This window comes from Pollachius pollachius (genome assembly GCF_949987615.1).
Source record: "Pollachius pollachius genome assembly, chromosome: 10".
NCBI classification, from domain to species: Eukaryota; Metazoa; Chordata; class Actinopteri; order Gadiformes; family Gadidae; genus Pollachius; species Pollachius pollachius.
Genome location: NC_136943.1, coordinates 5,041,890 through 5,061,933, shown reverse-complemented (window position 1 = coordinate 5,061,933; position 20,044 = coordinate 5,041,890). Strand labels below are relative to the sequence as shown.

Genomic DNA, 20,044 nt, shown 5'->3' with positions numbered 1-20,044 from the left:
CAATGAGAAATCAAGTATCTCTCCGACGACCGTCTGCATTATGGCAACGATGTTTTGGACTGCGACTGAAACTCGGTCTGCTGATTTTCTTCCTTTACGTCGTTAATAAGGTAGACTGTCAACTCCGGTACTCAATCCCCGAAGAGATGAAAAAAGGATCTCTTATTGGTAATGTCGGCCAAGATTTGGGTTTGGATCTACAAAGGCTTCGTAAAGGCCGAGCGCGCATCCTGACCGGAGAAACTCCCCAGTACGTTGAGCTCAAGACAGACAAAGGGATTTTAGTTGTGAACGAGAGAATAGACAGAGAGCAGCTTTGCGGAGATATCACACCGTGCAGCTTCAGCTTCGAAATCATTCTGGAAACCCCTATGGAATTACATCGCATCATCGTGGAAGTTTTAGATGAAAATGACCAGTCACCTGTCTTCCCCGCTAAAGATATTAATTTAGAGATCAGTGAGGCAGCTACGCTTGGATCGAAATTTTCCCTAATGAATGCGGAGGACTCGGATGTCGGGATAAATACACTTCAGAATTACGTTTTGACCCCTAGCGATCATTTCATATTAAAACAGCAAACCAATACGGATGGGAGTAGATACGCTGAAATGATTCTTCAAAAAACACTAGATAGAGAACAGAACGAACACATGTCTTTAAAGCTAGTCGCAGTAGACGGTGGAACTCCCCAGAGATCCGGTACAGTCAATATACATATCACTGTGCTAGACAATAACGATAACGCCCCAGTGTTTAATCAATCAGTATACACCGCAACAGTGATAGAAAACGCTTCAGTGGGCACCCGGGTTGCAACTTTAAATGCAACTGACGCAGACAGTGTCTACAACGGTATAATAACGTATGGTTTCGCCCAAGTCAAGGAAAATATAGCTAATACGTTTGTGATAGATGAGAAGACGGGGGTTTTATCTGTTTCTGGAAATATCGATTTTGAGAAGGACAAAAAGTTTGAGGTAAGAGTTGAGGCGAGGGACCAGGGTGGTTTAACAGATACCAGTAAAGTTATTATTGAGGTTTTTGACATCAATGATAATGCGCCTGTTATTAATATCATGTCATTTTCCAACCCTGTTTCAGAGGATTCCCCTCAAGGGACCACAATTGCTATTATCAATGTGAAGGATTCAGATTCAGAGAGAAACGGACACTTAACATGTACTATCGATGCTAAACTGCCATTTAAAATCCTGTCATCGTTGACAGATTATTTCAGTTTAGTATCTGATTCCAGTTTCGACCGAGAAATTTCTCCAGAATACAACATCACAATAACAGCCACAGATTCAGGGTCACCTCGCCAATCTTCCTTTATGACACTGAGACTAACTCTATCTGATGTAAATGACAACGCACCAGAGTTTGCTCAGCAAAGCTACGACGCTATTGTCGCAGAGAATAACTCTCCTGGTTTGTCGATATTCACTCTAAGTGCAATAGATTCCGACTGGAATCAAAATGCAAGAATATCCTATTTCTTAGAAGACACTCATGTGGGTGGTACACCTATCTCTACTTATGTATCTATCAACTCTGAAACTGGGGTCCTGTACTCTGTACACTCATTTGACTACGAGCAGATTAAAGATTTTCAGTTCCGTGTTAAAGCTCAAGATGGAGGCTCTCCTCCCCTCAGTAGTAACGTGAGTGTGAAAATACTGATCCAGGACCAGAACGACAACGCCCCTCAGGTTCTGTATCCAGTCCAGACTGGTGGTCCTCTGGTGGCTGAAATGGTGCCTCGTTCAGCAGATGTGGGCTATCTGGTCACTAAAGTGGTGGCTGTTGATGTGGACTCTGGACAGAATGCCTGGCTCTCCTATAAACTACAGAAAGCCACAGACAGGGCGCTGTTTGAAGTGGGCTTACAGAACGGAGAAATAAGAACTATACGCCAAGTCACCGATAAAGATGCAGTGAAACAAAGACTGACTGTTATAGTGGAGGACAACGGACAGCCCTCTCGTTCAGCTACAGTCATTGTTAACGTGGCGGTGGCGGACAGCTTCCCTGAAGTGCTCTCGGAGTTCACTGACTTTACACACGACAAGGAGTACAATGACAACCTGACTTTTTACTTGGTCTTGGCTTTGGCTGTAGTTTCCTTTCTCTTCATCACATGTTTAGTGGTGATCATATCAGTTAAAATATACAGATGGAGACAGTCTCGTATCCTGTATCATTCCAATCTCCCTGTGATTCCATATTATCCACCCCGTTACTCAGACACTTTGGGGACAGGGACTCTCCAGCACGTGTACAATTACGAGGTGTGCAGGACCACTGACTCCCGAAAGAGTGACTGTAAGTTTGGCAACGCTGGTAGTCAGAACGTTCTGATAATGGACCCCAGTTCTACAGGGACCATGCAGCGAATACAGAGTGAAAAGAGCATCCTGGATGAACCAGACTCTCCACTGGAGGTGAGTTGTTTGACAAATCGTCTTCGCCATGAATGTTTTTTTTATATTTAGATAACTATCAATGTAATTAAAAAACATTTTGGAAACATTTTAGGGGTGTGTAAAAGACTGACATGACACCGCCATAACAATGACATCACACCTGTCATGAACCTAATTGTCATTATTATTGTCCATGACTGTTGTCATTAATTGTCATTGGGTCAGTTTTGTCATTTTTTATGCGAAGTTGACATTGTCTGAGATGACACAATAATGACACAATTATATGGTTAATTGTAAAAATTGCGGATCATTGGCCTGTGTTAAGTTGTTAATATATTATTTGTTTATTACCATTATTTTTATTCATTTTGTAAATATTTTATTATGTTAAAAGTTAAGTTATAAGGCTACCATTAGTTGAAATATGTTTAATTTGGAAGTTATATTTATATTTTAACATCACAGATTGGCTCATGGAGTTGTTTGAAGAATGCTGTCCGTTTAAATCTTGTCAGATAATGCCATGTTTCAGACTCTAAGGGACGCTGTTGGTTAGGGAATCAGATTCTGCTCTGTGTTAAAGGGAGTGGGCTACATCTTTCCCTGGCTCTATGGTAGAAGGGGATCCTCTGCAGCTCGACTAAACCTATTTAAGGTTTACTTGTGTTCGATTCGTACATTTACCGCTTTCAATCTCGAAAAAGGGGATTTTTTTTGTGGATTTTGTTACATTATATCAGCTCTTTCGGATAGGACATGGATTCCAGTGCCTCTACGCAACATTTAAAATGGCGTTTTTTTCCATCGAAAAGGACATTTGTTTTCCTGCTTTTCTTTTCCCATTTGGCCAGTAGTCAGATTCGATATTCAGTTCCAGAGGAGATGAAGAAGGGATCTTTTATTGGAAACGTAGCGCAAGATTTGGGTCTGGATCTCACCAGGCTCCGTTCTGGTCGAGCTCGCATTGTGACCGAGAAAGGCTTTCAGTACACGGAGCTGAAGACGGACAAAGGGGTTCTCGCCGTGAATGAGAGGATCGATCGAGAACAACTGTGTGGGGACATCACACCATGTAGCTTCAGTTTTGAGATTATTTTAGAGAATCCAATCGAGTTACATCGAATAACTGTGGAAATCGTGGATGTTAATGACCACGCGCCTCATTTTAAAAATAACCACATTAAAATGGAAATCAGCGAATCTGCCGTCATAGGCTCTCGTTTTGTCTTGGAAAGCGCGGATGATCCGGACGTCGGAGTTAATGGATTGCAACAATATGTGCTGAGCTCCACCGACAATTTCGTTCTTAAACAGCACGACAACCCTGACGGTACAAAGTTCGCCGAAATGATTTTACAGAAACTATTAGACAGAGAAGCGCAACCACGTCTGTCATTGAAATTAATAGCAATGGACGGTGGGACTCCTCAGAGATCTGGTTCAGTGAATATTGATATAAGCGTTTTAGACGTAAATGACAATGCCCCTGTTTTTAACGAATCCGTTTACAGAGCAACAGTGTTAGAGAGTGCACAAATAGGTACATACATTACTATTGTAAATGCCACAGATGCAGACAGCGGATCTAATGGATTAGTGACTTACGCATTTTCTAATTTGAAAGACAACGTTGCGAACATATTCGACATTGACAAGGTGTCTGGCAGGATAACCGTGGCTGGACGAATAGATTATGAAAAATACACGAAATATGAAATGCGTGTCGAGGCTAAAGATCAGGGCGGTTTGTCGGACCTCGTTAAAATAATTGTAGATATCGTTGACATTAATGATAATGCGCCAGTTATTACCATCATGTCTTTCTCTAACTCCTTGCCTGAGAATGCCCCAATAGGTTCGACAATTGCTGTGATCAATGTCAAAGATGCTGACTCGCAGAAGAACGGAAAAATAACGTGTTCCATTGATAAAGGCTATGCTTTTAAGATTAAATCATCGTTGACTAATTACTACACGTTGATTTCAGATACGGATTTTGACAGAGAAAAAACGCCAGAATATAACATTACAGTATCTGCTACAGATTCTGGCTCGCCTCCCTTGTCAAGTTCAATACATTTGCACCTAAAGCTTACTGATGTGAACGATAATGCCCCCCTTTTCGATGAACGTACGTTTTATGCATTTGTCAAGGAGAACAATTCTCCTGGGGTATCTATATTTACAGTTAGCGCACGAGACATTGACAGCAATCAAAATGCAAGAATTTCTTATCTCCTAGCAGAGGATGAAGTAGGTGGTAGCCCAGTCTCTAGCTATTTATCAATAAACTCTGAAACCGGAATATTACATGCAGTCAGGTCTTTTGATTATGAACAAATTAAACAACTTGATTTAGTTGTCAAAGCACAAGATGGAGGCTCTCCTCCCCTCAGTAGTAACGTGAGTGTGAAAATACTGATCCAGGACCAGAACGACAACGCCCCTCAGGTTCTGTATCCAGTCCAGACTGGTGGTTCTCTGGTGGCTGAAATGGTGCCTCGTTCAGCAGATGTGGGCTATCTGGTCACTAAAGTGGTGGCTGTTGATGTGGACTCTGGACAGAATGCCTGGCTCTCCTATAAACTACAGAAAGCCACAGACAGGGCACTGTTTGAACTGGGTTTACAGAATGGAGAAATAAGAACTATCCGCCAAGTCACTGATAAAGATGCTGTGAAACAAAGACTGACTGTTATAGTGGAGGACAATGGACAGCCCTCTCGTTCAGCTACAGTCATTGTTAACGTGGCGGTGGCGGACAGCTTCCCTGAAGTGCTCTCGGATTTCACTGACTTTACACACGACAAGGAGTACAACGACAACCTGACTTTTTACTTGGTCTTGGCTTTGGCTGTAGTTTCCTTTCTCTTCATCACGTGTTTAGTGGTGATCATATCAGTGAAAATCTACAGATGGAGACAGTCTCGTATCCTGTATCATTCCAATCTCCCGGTGATTCCATATTATCCACCACGTTACTCAGACACTTTGGGGACAGGGACTCTCCAGCACGTGTACAATTACGAGGTGTGCAGGACCACTGACTCCAGAAAGAGTGACTGTAAGTTCGGCAACGCTGGTAGTCAGAACGTTCTGATAATGGACCCCAGTTCTACAGGGACCATGCAGCGAATACAGAGTGAAAAGAGCATCCTGGATGAACCAGACTCTCCACTAGAGGTGAGTTCTATCAGATGTGGTTGTACATTAATGTTGATTTGTAGCTCATTCGATATTTTCAGAACCACGGAGAGGGACAGCTCCCCTACAGATGAGAGCAGGAAGGTTGACTTAAGACTAGGTGACATTTTCTTGGATCGAAATTCAGACTTTGCCAATAAGTATTCTGGAGTGAGTCACAATTTAAAAATTTGGTACATGAATGTCCTTTCATCAATTTAATTACAAAGTGCATAACGACTATTTTGCACTACCGTGGACCATTCGAAATGTATCCATCTATCTGCTTATCTGCAATCCTGTCGTGCTTGCTGGTGTGTTGAGACAAATAGTTATATTCTATGTAGATCTATATTATTTGAATAGTGTGTGTGTGTGTGTGTGTGTGTGTGTGTGTGAGAGAGAGAGAGAGAAATTGTAATATTGCAACGTTGCATTGACATGAAATCTATCGAACATGTATGTAACTAACATCAACTCTCCGATAGATTACGTTTCATTAGCAATGATACACATTTTTGAATTCCCACACAATAAATGTAACCATGTTCTAAGAATTTTGTTATCATGCCTCTGTGGAGGACTTTGGAATATCCACACACGTTCAGGAATCAGGAACGAAATAAGGTCATACTGACGAATGTTTTATATGTCGGTCCGCTGTAAAACAGTTTTGACATTCCGTCTGTGAACTCTAAGGGAAGCTGTTGGTCAATGAAAAAATAGTGTAAGTTCAGTAAATGCTAGTTGGAGGTTCCCATCCCTTTAACTGCGATAGAGAGGAGAACTGAAACAGAACGACGCATTCAGGGTAGAGCCTGACGGAGGCACTCTCGCTTCGAAACTCGTCTTCTTGTTTCAAGTGATTTTAAATCCAATCGAGTGCTTTACTTTTTTTGACCGGAACGTGGGATTCTCTTTTTATTATTTGGTAGCTATCACCGTGAGTTTCGTCGAGGAATAATTCCAATTGAAATGGAGTTGCGCCACAACGGGTGGAAAGGTTGCTGTTCGTGTCGGAGTCAAATATTGATTATTTTTCTATATTTATGTTTCTTTCTCAACATCGCCAGTTGCCAGATCCGGTATTCTATTCCGGAGGAGATGAAAAAGGGGTGTCTTATCGGCAACGTTGCGCAGGATTTAGGGTTGGATCTGAAAAGGCTTCGCTCAGGCCGAGCAAGAATCTTGCTCGGCCTGAGCGAGACAACTTTAAGGCTTGTTATTTCTGATGTGAACGACAATGCACCAATATTCACTAAAAAGAGCTATTCAGCTCATGTTGTAGAGAACAATGAGCCAGGGGTCTCCGTATTCACCGTCAGTGCTCGAGACGCTGACTGGAATCAAAATGCCAGAGTGTCGTATCTTCTGGAGGACACGCAGGTCAGTGGTAGTCCAGCCTCTACTCATGTTTCTATCAACTCTGAAACTGGAGTTCTGTATGCAGCACGCTCTTTTGATTATGAACAAATTAAAGCACTGCAGCTAGTTGTTAAAGCACAAGATGGAGGCTCTCCTCCCCTCAGTAGTAACGTGAGTGTGAAAATACTGATCCAGGACCAGAACGACAACTCCCCTCAGGTTCTGTATCCAGTCCAGACTGGTGGTTCTCTGGTGGCTGAAATGGTGCCTCGTTCAGCAGATGTGGGCTATCTGGTCACTAAAGTGGTGGCTGTTGATGTGGACTCTGGACAGAATGCTTGGCTCTCCTATAAACTACAGAAAGCCACAGACAGGGCGCTGTTTGAAGTGGGCTTACAGAATGGAGAAATAAGAACTATCCGCCAAGTCACTGATAAAGATGCTGTGAAACAAAGACTGACTGTTATAGTGGAGGACAACGGACAGCCCTCTCGTTCAGCTACAGTCATTGTTAACGTGGCGGTGGCGGACAGCTTCCCTGAAGTGCTCTCGGAGTTCACTGACTTTACACACGACAAGGAGTACAATGACAACCTGACTTTTTACTTAGTCTTGGCTTTGGCTGTAGTTTCCTTTCTCTTCATCACGTGTTTAGTGGTGATCATATCAGTGAAAATCTACAGATGGAGACAGTCTCGTATCCTGTATCATTCCAATCTCCCGGTGATTCCATATTATCCACCACGTTACTCAGACACTTTGGGGACAGGGACTCTGCAGCACGTGTACAATTACGAGTGTGTGCAGGACCACTGACTCCAGAAAAAGTGACTGTAAGTTTGGCAACGCTGGTAGTCAGAACGTTCTGATAATGGACCCCAGTTCTACAGGGACCATGCAGCGAATACAGAGTGAAAAGAGCATCCTGGATGAACCAGACTCTCCACTGGAGGTGAGTTCTTTTAGATGTGGTTGTACATGAAAGTTGATTTGAAGCTCATTTGACATCTTCAGCACCACAAAGAAGGAAAGCTCCCCTAAAGCTGAGAGCAGGAGAGCTTGCTGACACAAGACTAAGTGACATTTTCTTAGAGATAATTTCACACTCTGCTTGCAAGCATTCTGGAGTAAGCAAAAATGTAAAGGCATGATATATGAATGGAAGTGTTATAATGTGATCAATTGAATACAAAATGCATGAAAGCCTTTATGCATTACTCTGGACGATTAGATATGTACCCATCCAGCTGGTTGCATCCCAACTTGCTTGCTGGAGTTGTTTGCTAAATATTCATTTTTGATCTAGATCTGTGTGCCTTGGCAAGGTTGTGTGTGTGTGTGTGTGTGTGTGTGTGTGTGTGTGTGTGTGTGTGTGTGTGTGTGTGTGTATGTGTGTGTGTGTATAATTCTCATCATGAACAATTGAGATTAGTTTATTTCCCGTAAATTTGCTAATGAAGTGAGAGCTTTCGCTAAGACAATGTTTCAGTGAATATAAATACATTGAACATTGTTAAGATTCAAATCAGTTCTCTCTCGTTAGTTTGTGGCAATAATTAGTATTTTCCATATTAAAACTTAAAAGTTCTGATATTTTTCCTCCTTGGCCGTATAATTTGCATCTCAGGAATGTGCACTCTACAATCGGGAACAACTAATATGCTACATACAAATCATAACGTAATTTGAATGTTTTATATGTAGGCCTGTTGTAAAACAGTATTGACATTCCGTCTTTAAACTCTAAGGGACGCTGTTGGTCAGTGAAACAATTCTGTGTGTTCAGTAGACGCTAGTTGGATATTACCATCCCTTTAACTGCGATAGAGAGGAGAACTGAACCACAACGACGCATTCAGGGTGGAGCTTGACGGAGGCACTGTCGCCTCGAAACTCGTCTTGTTGTTTAAAGGGAATTTAAATTAAATTGCAAGCTTTTTTATGTGACTGGAACTCGGGTTTCACTTTTCTTTTTTTGTGGATACTATTGTGAGTTTCATCAAGGATTATTTTCCATTGAAAATGGCGTTACGCCATAACGGATGGCAAGGTGGCTGTTCGTGTTGGAGTAAAATATGGATCGCTTTTCTATATTTCGTGATTTTTCTCAATGTCTCCAGTTGCCAGATCCGTTATTCTATTCCGGAGGAGATGAAAAAGGGGTCTCTTATCGGCAACGTTGCGCATGATTTAGGGTTGGATCTGAAAAGGCTTCGTTCAGGCCGAGCAAGAATCTTGACGGGAGAAAGCCCTCAATACGCCGATCTGAAGACAGACAAAGGGATTCTAGTCGTGAACGAGAGGATGGACCGAGAGCAGCTCTGTGGCGACGTTACACCTTGTAGCTTTAGCTTCGAAATCATCTTAGAAAATCCAATCGAACTGCATCGTGTGATAATTGAAATACTGGACGTCAATGACAATACTCCAGCTTTTAAAAACAGAAACATACATCTGGAAATTAGTGAGATAGCAATTGTAGGATCACGTTTTGATTTGGAAAGTGCAGATGATCCAGATGTAGGGCGTAACAGTTTACAAAATTATGTACTATCATCTAATGAGAATTTCGTTCTCAAACAGCATTCAAACGCCGATGGAAGCAGATTTGCAGATATGATTCTCCAGAAACCGTTAGATAGAGAAGTAAATCCTCATTTATCATTACAACTGCTTGCAATTGACGGAGGAACTCCGCAGAGATCTGGTACAGTAGAAATAGACATTACGGTTCTAGATGTTAATGATAATGCTCCCGTATTTAACCAGTCTGTATACAGGGCCACAGTGATAGAAAATGCACCTGTTGGGACACATATAACAACGGTAAATGCTTCTGACGCTGATACTGGTTCCAATGGATTGGTGACTTATTATTTTTCTAATTTAAAAGGAGGATTGGCTAATCTATTTAATATTGACAGTGTGTCCGGCAAAGTATCTGTTTCTGGTAATATTGATTTTGAAAAAGATAGAAAATATGAAATAAGAGTTGGGTCAAAAGATCAGGGTGGATTGAATGATGGTAGTAAATTAATCATTGAGGTATTTGATATCAATGATAATGCTCCAGTAATTAACGTGATGTCATTCTCTAGCCCTGTATCAGAAGATGCCCCTACTGGGACCACCATAGCTGTAATCAATGTAAAAGACTCTGATTCAGAGAAAAATGGACAGATAACATGTTCAATTGATTCAAAACTCCCGTTTAAAATACAATCTTCATTAACTAATTATTACAACCTGCTCTCAGATGTAGTTTTTGACCGTGAATCAACATCAGAATACAACATAACCATCACCGCGACAGATTCAGGATCTCCACCCTTATCCAGTGCAACAACTTTAAGACTTGTTATTTCTGATGTGAACGACAATGCACCAATATTCACTAAAAAGAGCTATTCAGCTCATGTTGTAGAGAACAATGAGCCAGGGGTCTCCGTATTCACCGTCAGTGCTCGAGACGCTGACTGGAATCAAAATGCCAGAGTGTCGTATCTTCTGGAGGACACGCAGGTCAGTGGTAGTCCAGCCTCTACTCATGTTTCTATCAACTCTGAAACTGGAGTTCTGTATGCAGCGCGCTCTTTTGATTATGAACAAATTAAAGCACTGCAGCTAGTTGTTAAAGCACAAGATGGAGGCTCTCCTCCCCTCAGTAGTAACGTGAGTGTGAAAATACTGATCCAGGACCAGAACGACAACGCCCCTCAGGTTCTGTATCCAGTCCAGACTGGTGGTTCTCTGGTGGCTGAAATGGTGCCTCGTTCAGCAGATGTGGGCTATCTGGTCACTAAAGTGGTGGCTGTTGATGTGGACTCTGGACAGAATGCTTGGCTCTCCTATAAACTACAGAAAGCCACAGACAGGGCGCTGTTTGAAGTGGGCTTACAGAATGGAGAAATAAGAACTATCCGCCAAGTCACTGATAAAGATGCTGTGAAACAAAGACTGACTGTTATAGTGGAGGACAACGGACAGCCCTCTCGTTCAGCTACAGTCATTGTTAACGTGGCGGTGGCGGACAGCTTCCCTGAAGTGCTCTCGGAGTTCACTGACTTTACACAAGACAAGGAGTACAATGACAACCTGACTTTTTACTTAGTCTTGGCTTTGGCTGTAGTTTCCTTTCTCTTCATCACGTGTTTAGTGGTGATCATATCGGTGAAAATCTACAAATGGAGACAGTCTCGTATCCTGTATCATTCCAATCTCCCGGTGATTCCATATTATCCACCACGTTACTCAGACACTTTGGGGACAGGGACTCTGCAGCACGTGTACAATTACGAGGTGTGCAGGACCACTGACTCCAGAAAAAGTGACTGTAAGTTTGGCAACGCTGGTAGTCAGAACGTTCTGATAATGGACCCCAGTTCTACAGGGACCATGCAGCGAATACAGAGTGAAAAGAGCATCCTGGATTCACCAGACTCTCCACTGGAGGTGAGTTCTATTAGATGTGGTTGTACATGAAAGTTGATTTGAAGCTCATTTGACATCTTCAGCACCACAAAGAAGGAAAGCTCCCCTAAAGCTGAGAGTAGGAGAGCTTGCTGACAGAAGACTAAGTGACATTTTCTTAGAAATAATTTCACACTATGCTTGCAAGCATTCTGGAGTAAGCAAAAATGTAAAGGCATGATATATGAATGGAAGTGTTATAATGTGATCAATTGAATACAAAATGCATGAATGCCTTTATGCATTACTCTGGACGATTAGATATGTATCCATCCAGCTGGTTGCATCCCAACTTGCTTGCTGGAGTTGTTTGCTAAATATTCATTTTTGATCTAGATCTGTGTGCCTTGGCAAGGTTGTGTGTGTGTGTGTGTGTGTGTGTGTGTGTGTGTGTGTGTGTGTGTATGTGTGTGTGTGTATAATTCTCATCATGAACAATTGAGATTAGTTTATTTCCCGTAAGTTTGCTAATGAAGTGAGAGCTTTCGCTAAGACAATGTTTCAGTGAATATAAATACATTGAACATTGTTAAGATTCAAATCAGTTCTCTCTCGTTAGTTTGTGGCAATAATTAGTATTTTCCATATTAAAACTTAAAAGTTCTGATATTTTTCCTCCTTGGCCGTATAATTTGCATCTCAGGAATGTGCACTCTACAATCGGGAACAACTAATATGCTACATACAAATCATAACGTAATTTGAATGTTTTATATGTAGGCCTGTTGTAAAACAGTATTGACATTCCGTCTTTAAACTCTAAGGGACGCTGTTGGTCAGTGAAACAATTCTGTGTGTTCAGTAGACGCTAGTTGGATATTACCATCCCTTTAACTGCGATAGAGAGGAGAACTGAACCACAACGACGCATTCAGGGTGGAGCTTGACGGAGGCACTGTCGCCTCGAAACTCGTCTTGTTGTTTAAAGGGAATTTAAATTAAATTGCAAGCTTTTTTATGTGACTGGAACTCGGGTTTCACTTTTCTTTTTTTGTGGATACTATTGTGAGTTTCATCAAGGATTATTTTCCATTGAAAATGGCGTTACGCCATAACGGATGGCAAGGTGGCTGTTCGTGTTGGAGTAAAATATGGATCGCTTTTCTATATTTCGTGATTTTTCTCAATGTCTCCAGTTGCCAGATCCGTTATTCTATTCCGGAGGAGATGAAAAAGGGGTCTCTTATCGGCAACGTTGCGCATGATTTAGGGTTGGATCTGAAAAGGCTTCGTTCAGGCCGAGCAAGAATCTTGACGGGAGAAAGCCCTCAATACGCCGATCTGAAGACAGACAAAGGGATTCTAGTCGTGAATGAGAGGATGGACCGAGAGCAGCTCTGTGGCGACGTTACACCTTGTAGCTTTAGCTTCGAAATCATCTTAGAAAATCCAATCGAACTGCATCGTGTAATTATTGAAATAGTGGACATTAATGACCATAATCCTAATTTTAAAAACAAACAAATCCATCTGGAAATCAGTGAAATTGCTGCAGTGGGTTCTCGTTTTAATTTAGAAAGTGCAGAAGATCCTGATGTAGGTCCAAACAGTTTGCAAAATTATTTGTTGACGTCGAACGATTATTTCGTTCTCAAACAACATTCCAACGCAGATGGCAGCAAATTCGCAGAGATGTTTCTACAAAAACAGTTAGACAGAGAATTTAAACCACATCTCTCGTTCAAGCTGATCGCGGTGGACGGAGGGACACCTCAGAGATCTGGTACAGTAAATATAGACATCACTGTTCTCGATGCTAATGATAATGCTCCAATTTTCAACCAATCTATGTACAGGGCCACTGTCACAGAAAACGCAGCCATTGGAACCTATATAACAACGGTGAATGCGTCAGACGCAGACAGTGGTTCCAGTGGTTTGGTGACTTACTATTTTGCAAACCAAAAAGGTGGTTTAGGTGATTTGTTTAATATTGACAGTGTATCTGGTAAAATAACTGTGACTGGTAAAATTGATTTTGAAAGGGATAAAAAGTATGAACTAAGAGTAGGAGCTAAAGACCAAGGGGGGCTGGATGATGCCAGTAAAGTAATTATTGAGGTGATTGATGTCAATGATAACGCTCCAGTAATTAACGTGATGTCATTCTCTAGCCCTGTATCAGAGGACACCCCTACCGGGACCACCATAGCTGTAATCAATGTAAAAGATTCTGATTCAGAGAAAAACGGACAGATAACATGTTCAATTGATACAAATCTCCAATTTAAAATACAATCCTCGTTAACTAATTATTACAACCTGCTCTCAGATGTAGTTTTTGACCGTGAATCAACGTCAGAATACAACATAACCATCACCACGACAGATTCAGGGTCTCCTCCCTTATCCAGTGCAACAACTTTAAGGCTTGTTATTTCTGATGTGAACGACAATGCACCAATATTCATTAAAAATAGCTATTCAGCTCATGTTGTAGAGAACAATGAGCCAGGGGTCTCCATATTCACCGTCAGTGCTCGAGACGTGGACTGGAATCAGAATGCCAGAGTGTCGTATCTTCTGGAGGAGACGCAGGTCAGTGGTAGTCCAGCCTCTACTCATGTTTCTATCAACTCTGAAACTGGAGTTCTGTATGCAGCGCGCTCTTTTGATTATGAACAAATTAAAGCACTGCAGCTCGTTGTTAAAGCTCAAGATGGAGGCTCTCCTCCCCTCAGTAGTAACGTGAGTGTGAAAATACTGATCCAGGACCAGAACGATAACGCCCCTCAGGTTCTGTATCCAGTCCAGACTGGCGGTTCTCTGGTGGCTGAAATGGTGCCTCGTTCAGCAGATGTGGGCTATCTGGTCACTAAAGTGGTGGCTGTTGATGTGGACTCTGGACAGAATGCCTGGCTCTCCTATAAACTACAGAAAGCCACAGACAGGGCGCTGTTTGAAGTGGGCTTACAGAATGGAGAAATAAGAACTATCCGCCAAGTCACTGATAAAGATGCAGTGAAACAAAGACTGACTGTTATAGTGGAGGACAACGGACAGCCCTCTCGTTCAGCTACAGTCATTGTTAATGTGGCGGTGGCAGACCGCTTCCCTGAAGTGCTCTCGGAGTTCACTGACTTTACACACGACAAGGAGTACAATGACATCCTGACTTTTTACTTAGTCTTGGCTTTGGCTGTAGTTTCCTTTCTCTTCATCACGTGTTTAGTGGTGATCATATCTGTGAAAATCTACAGATGGAGACAGTCTCGTATCCTGTATCATTCCAATCTCCCGGTGATTCCATATTATCCACCACAGTACTCAGACACTTTGGGAACAGGGACTCTGCAGCACGTGTACAATTATGAGGTGTGCAGGACCACTGACTCCAGAAAAAGTGACTGTAAGTTTGGCAACGCTGGTAGTCAGAACGTTCTGATAATGGACCCCAGTTCTACAGGGACCATGCAGCGAATACAGAGTGAAAAGAGCATCCTGGATTCACCAGACTCTCCACTGGAGGTGAGTTCTATCAGATGTGGTTGTACATGAAAGTTGATTTGAAGCTCATTTGACATCTTCAGCACCACAAAGAAGGAAAGCTCCCCTAAAGCTGAGAGCAGGAGAGCTTGCTGACACAAGACTAAGAGACATTTTCTTAGAGATAATTTCACACTCTGCTTGCAAGCATTCTGGAGTAAGCAAAAATGTAAAGGCATGATTTATGAATGTAAGTGTTATAATGTGATCAATTGAATACAAAATGCATGAAAGCCTTTATGCATTACTCTGGACGATTAGATATGTATCCATCCAGCTGGTGGCATCCCAACTTGCTTTCTGGAGTTGTTTGCTAAATATTAATTTTTGATCTAGATCTGTGTGCCTTGGCAAGGTTGGGTGTGTGTGTGTGTGTGTGTGTGTGTGTGTGTGTGTGTGTGTGTGTGTGTGTGTGTGTGTGTGTGTGTGTGTGTGTGTGTGTGTGTGTGTGTGTATAATTCTGATCATGAACAATTGAGATTAGTTTATTTCCCATAAGTTTGCTAATGAAGTGAGAGCTTTCGCTAAGACAATGTTTCAGTGAATATAAATACATTGAACATTGTTAAGATTCAAATCAGTTCTCCCTCGATAGTTTGTGGCAATAATTAGTATTTTCCATATTAAAACTTAATAAAAGTTCTGATATTTTTCCTCCTTGGCCGTATAATTTGCATCTCAGGAATGTGCACTCTACAATCGGGAACAACTAATATGCTACATACAAATCATAACGTAATTTGAATGTTTTATATGTAGGCCTGTTGTAAAACAGTATTGACATTCCGTCTTTAAACTCTAAGGGACGCTGTTGGTCAGTGAAACAATTCTGTGTGTTCAGTAGACGCTAGTTGGATATTACCATCCCTTTAACTGCGATAGAGAGGAGAACTGAACCACAACGACGCATTCAGGGTGGAGCTTGACGGAGGCACTGTCTCAAAACTCGTCTTGTTGTTTAAAGGGAATTTAAATTAAATTGCAAGCTTTTTTATGTGACTGGAACTCGGGTTTCACTTTTTTTTTTTGTGGATACTATTGTGAGTTTCATCAAGGATTATTTTCCATTGAAAATGGCGTTACGCCATAACGGATGGCAACGTGGCTGTTCGTGTTGGAATAAAATATGGATCGCTTTTCTATATTTCGTGATTTTTCTCAATGTCTCCAGTTGCCAGATCCGTTATTCTATTCCGGAGGAGATGAAAAAGGGGTCTCTTATCGGCAACGTTGCGCATGATTTAGGGTTGGATCTGAAAAGGCTTCGCTCAGGCCGAGCAAGAATCTTGACGGGAGAAAGCCCTCAATACGCCGATCTGAAGACAGACAAAGGGATTCTAGTCGTGAATGAGAGGATGGACCGAGAGCAGCTCTGTGGCGACGTTACACCTTGTAGCTTTAGCTTCGAAATCATCTTAGAAAATCCAATCGAATTGCATCGTGTGATAATCGAAATATTGGATATCAATGACCATACTCCTTTTTTTAAAAGCATAAACATACATCTTGAAATTAGCGAGTCGGCTATAGTAGGTTCTCGTTTTAATTTAGAAAGTGCAGATGATCCTGATGTTGGGACTAACAGTTTGCAAAATTATATGTTGACAACAAACGAAAATTTCCTTATCAAACAACACTCAAACGCAGATGGCAGCAAACTCGCCGAAATGATTCTACAAAAACCGTTAGACAGAGAACTTAATCCTCGTCTTTCATTACAGCTGATCGCGGTTGACGGTGGAACTCCTCAGAGGTCTGGTACAGTAAATATAGACATTACTGTTCTAGATGCGAATGATAATGCTCCCGTATTCAACCAATCAGTGTACGGTGCTAAAGTGACAGAGAACGCACCCATTGGGACTTATGTAACCACGGTAAATGCTTCAGACGCTGATGCTGGCTCTTATGGATCCGTTACTTACTATATTGCAAACTTAAAAGGCGGTCTGGGGGATTTATTTAAAATTGACAGTGTATCTGGTAAACTAACAGTAAATGGTAAAATTGACTTTGAGAAAGATAGAAAATATGAAATAAGGGTTGGAGCAAAAGACCAGGGGGGCCTGGACGATGGCTGTAAAGTTATCATTGAGGTGATTGATGTCAATGATAACGCTCCAGTAATCAATGTGATGTCATTCTCTAGCCCTGTATCAGAGGACGCCCGTACTGGGACCACCGTGGCTGTAATCAATGTAAAAGATTCAGATTCAGAGAGAAATGGACGGATAACATGTTCAATTGATTCAAATCTCCCATTTAAAATACAGTCTTCATTAACTAATTATTACAACCTGCTCTCAGATGTAGTTTTTGACCGTGAAACAACGTCAGAATACAACATAACCATCACCGCGACAGATTCAGGGTCTCCTCCCTTATCCAGTGCAACAACTTTAAGGCTTGTTATTTCTGATGTGAACGACAATGCACCAATATTCACTAAAAAGAGCTATTCAGCTCATGTTGTAGAGAACAATGAGCCAGGGGTCTCCATATTCACCGTCAGTGCTCGAGACGTGGACTCGAATCAGAATGCCAGAGTGTCGTATCTTCTGGAGGACACACAGGTCAGTGGTAGTCCAGCCTCTACTCATGTTTCTATCAACTCTGAAACTGGAGTTCTGTATGCAGCGCGCTGTTTTGATTATGAACAAATTAAAGCACTGCAGCTCGTTGTTAAAGCTCAAGATGGAGGCTCTCCTCCCCTCAGTAGTAATGTGAGTGTGGAAATACTGATCCAGGACCAGAATGACAACGCCCCTCAGGTTCTGTTTCCAGTCCAGACTGGTGGTTCTCTGGTGGCCGAAATGGTGCCTCGTTCAGCAGATGTGGGCTATCTGGTCACTAAAGTGGTGGCTGTTGATGTGGACTCTGGACAGAATGCCTGGCTCTCCTATAAACTACAAAAAGCCACAGACAGGGCGCTGTTTGAAGTGGGTTTACAGAATGGAGAAATAAGAACTATCCGCCAAGTCACTGATAAAGATGCTGTGAAACAAAGACTGACTGTTATAGTGGAGGACAACGGACAGCCCTCTCGTTCAGCTACAGTCATTGTTAACGTGGCGGTGGCGGACAGCTTCCCTGAAGTGCTCTCGGAGTTCACTGACTTTACACACGACAAGGAGTACAATGACAACCTGACTTTTTACTTAGTCTTGGCTTTGGCTGTAGTTTCCTTTCTCTTCATCACATGTTTAGTGGTGATCATATCAGTGAAAATCTACAGATGGAGACAGTCTCGTATCCTGTATCATTCCAATCTCCCGGTGATTCCATATTATCCACCACGTTACTCAGACACTTTGGGGTCAGGGACTCTCCAGCATGTGTACAATTATGAGGTGTGCAGGACCACTGACTCCAGAAAGAGTGACTGTAAGTTTGGCAACGCTGGTAGTCAGAACGTTCTGATAATGGACCCCAGTTCTACAGGGACCATGCAGAGAATACAGAGTGAAAAGAGCATCCTGGATGAACCAGACTCTCCACTAGAGGTGAGTTCTGTCAAATGTGGTTGTGCGTGAATGTTTATTTTTACCTCATTAGATATGTTCAGCACCACTAAGTTGGACAGCTCCTCTGAAGATAAGTGCAGAGAGACTGACACAAGACTATGTGACATCATCTTAGAGGTTAAACCAGACTGTGCACTTTGCATTTATGTGTTGGTTGCTTGTTATCAGCTAAAATGTATCTTCAATCTATCTATGTTCCTTGCCATGTTTGTGTGTGTGTGCTTATGGTTGTGTGTGCTATTGGCTGTCTGCGTGCTTGTGGCTGTGTGTGTGCTTGTGGCCTTGTGCGTGTGTGCGTGTTTGTGCATGTCTCTTTGTGGGTATGTGGGTGTGTGTTTGTATGTTTCTGATTAATTCTCTTAATTAATAATTAAGAAAGTTATGTTGCAGATGAAGCATTGAATTATAGAACTGAGAGCTTAGTATCACAATGTTTCAGTGAGTTCAATTCAGCTCTCCTGTAAACTATACTTTGTGTCAATAATTCCAATTTTATACATTAAAACTTGAAAAAAGTTCCGGCCATTTTTTCTCCTGGGCAAAAGTGTACATCGCATTTTAGGAATGTGCAATCTTGTAATCTTCCATCGGGAATCAGTAATATGCAATATTAAAAGCATAAGGTCAAACGAAAGAACGTTTGATATGTAGGCCTATTCTGAAAAAGTTTTCACATCTCAGGTTTGAACTCTAAGAGACGCTGTTGGTCAGAGAAAAAATAGTGTGTGTTCAGTAGATGCTATTTGGAGCTTCCCATCCCTTTAACTGCGATAGAGATGAGAACTGAACCACAACGACGCATTCACGGTGGATTGATTGAGGCGCTCTCGCTTCGAAACTCGTCTTGTTATTTAAAAGAAAATTGAGAGCTTACTTTATTCTACCAGAGCTTGGGGTTCTATTTTTTTTTTATCCTGTGGATATCAGTTTGAGTTTCATAGAGGATTAATTCATACTGAAAATGGCGTTACGCCACAACGGGATCGTGTGTTGCTGTTCGTGTCGGAGTCAAATATGGTTATTCTTTCTATTTTTCTTGATATTTTTCAACATCTCCAGTTGCCAGATCCGGTATTCTATTCCAGAGGAGATGAAAAAGGGGTCTCTTATCGGCAACGTTGCGCAGGATTTAGGGTTGGATCTGAAAAGGCTTCGTTCAGGCCGAGCAAGAATCTTGACGGGAGAAAGCCCTCAATACGCCGATCTGAAGACAGACAAAGGGATCCTAGTCGTGAATGAGAGGATGGACCGAGAGCAGCTCTGTGGCGACGTTACACCTTGTAGCTTTAGCTTCGAAATCATCCTAGAAAATCCAATCGAACTGCATCGTGTGATAATCGAAATACAGGACATTAATGATCATAGCCCTGCATTTAAAAATAAATACATGTCCCTGGAAATAAGTGAAAGTGTTGCAGTTGGATCTCGTTTTGATCTAGAAAATGCGGATGATTTGGACGTCGGGACCAATAGTTTGCAGAATTACATTCTATCAATTAACGCTAATTTCGTTCTCAAACAGCATGTCCACGCTGACGGACGAAAATTCGCAGAAATGATTCTACAAAAACCGTTAGACAGAGA

At 41.9% G+C, this 20,044-nt stretch overlaps 6 protein-coding genes across 6 annotated transcripts; all 6 read left to right on the top strand.

Moving 5' to 3' along the window:
* Nucleotides 1-2: 2 nt before the first annotated feature.
* Nucleotides 3-2,498, top strand: LOC307081594 (protocadherin gamma-A10-like; the record flags this gene model as incomplete). The annotated part of the gene is made up of 1 exon (XM_079744846.1): nt 3-2,498. One exon carries the CDS (start codon nt 3-5, stop codon nt 2,496-2,498), a length of 2,496 nt encoding a protein of 831 aa, XP_079600972.1.
* A 690-nt stretch (nt 2,499-3,188) lies between these two features.
* LOC307081592 (protocadherin gamma-A11-like) lies at nt 3,189-6,579 on the top strand (the record flags this gene model as incomplete). The annotated part of the gene is made up of 2 exons (XM_079744843.1): nt 3,189-5,736; nt 6,551-6,579. 2 exons carry the CDS (start codon nt 3,189-3,191, stop codon nt 6,577-6,579), a joined length of 2,577 nt encoding a protein of 858 aa, XP_079600969.1.
* Nucleotides 6,580-6,719: 140 nt separating this feature from the next.
* Nucleotides 6,720-7,962, top strand: LOC307081591 (protocadherin gamma-A1-like; the record flags this gene model as incomplete). The annotated part of the gene is given in 2 exon segments (XM_079744842.1): nt 6,720-7,784; nt 7,786-7,962. Coding segments are annotated over 2 exon segments (1,242 nt in total).
* Nucleotides 7,963-9,002: 1,040 nt separating this feature from the next.
* Nucleotides 9,003-11,296, top strand: LOC307081590 (protocadherin gamma-A6-like; the record flags this gene model as incomplete). The annotated part of the gene is given in 3 exon segments (XM_079744841.1): nt 9,003-9,030; nt 10,267-11,238; nt 11,241-11,296. Coding segments are annotated over 3 exon segments (1,056 nt in total).
* A 1,192-nt stretch (nt 11,297-12,488) lies between these two features.
* Nucleotides 12,489-14,948, top strand: LOC307081272 (protocadherin gamma-A3-like; the record flags this gene model as incomplete). The annotated part of the gene is made up of 1 exon (XM_079744384.1): nt 12,489-14,948. One exon carries the CDS (start codon nt 12,489-12,491, stop codon nt 14,946-14,948), a length of 2,460 nt encoding a protein of 819 aa, XP_079600510.1.
* Nucleotides 14,949-15,846: 898 nt separating this feature from the next.
* LOC307081284 (protocadherin gamma-A3-like) lies at nt 15,847-18,469 on the top strand (the record flags this gene model as incomplete). The annotated part of the gene is made up of 1 exon (XM_079744396.1): nt 15,847-18,469. Exon 1 carries the CDS (start codon nt 16,010-16,012, stop codon nt 18,467-18,469), a length of 2,460 nt encoding a protein of 819 aa, XP_079600522.1. The 5' UTR covers nt 15,847-16,009.
* Between the last annotated feature and the right edge of the window lie 1,575 nt (nt 18,470-20,044).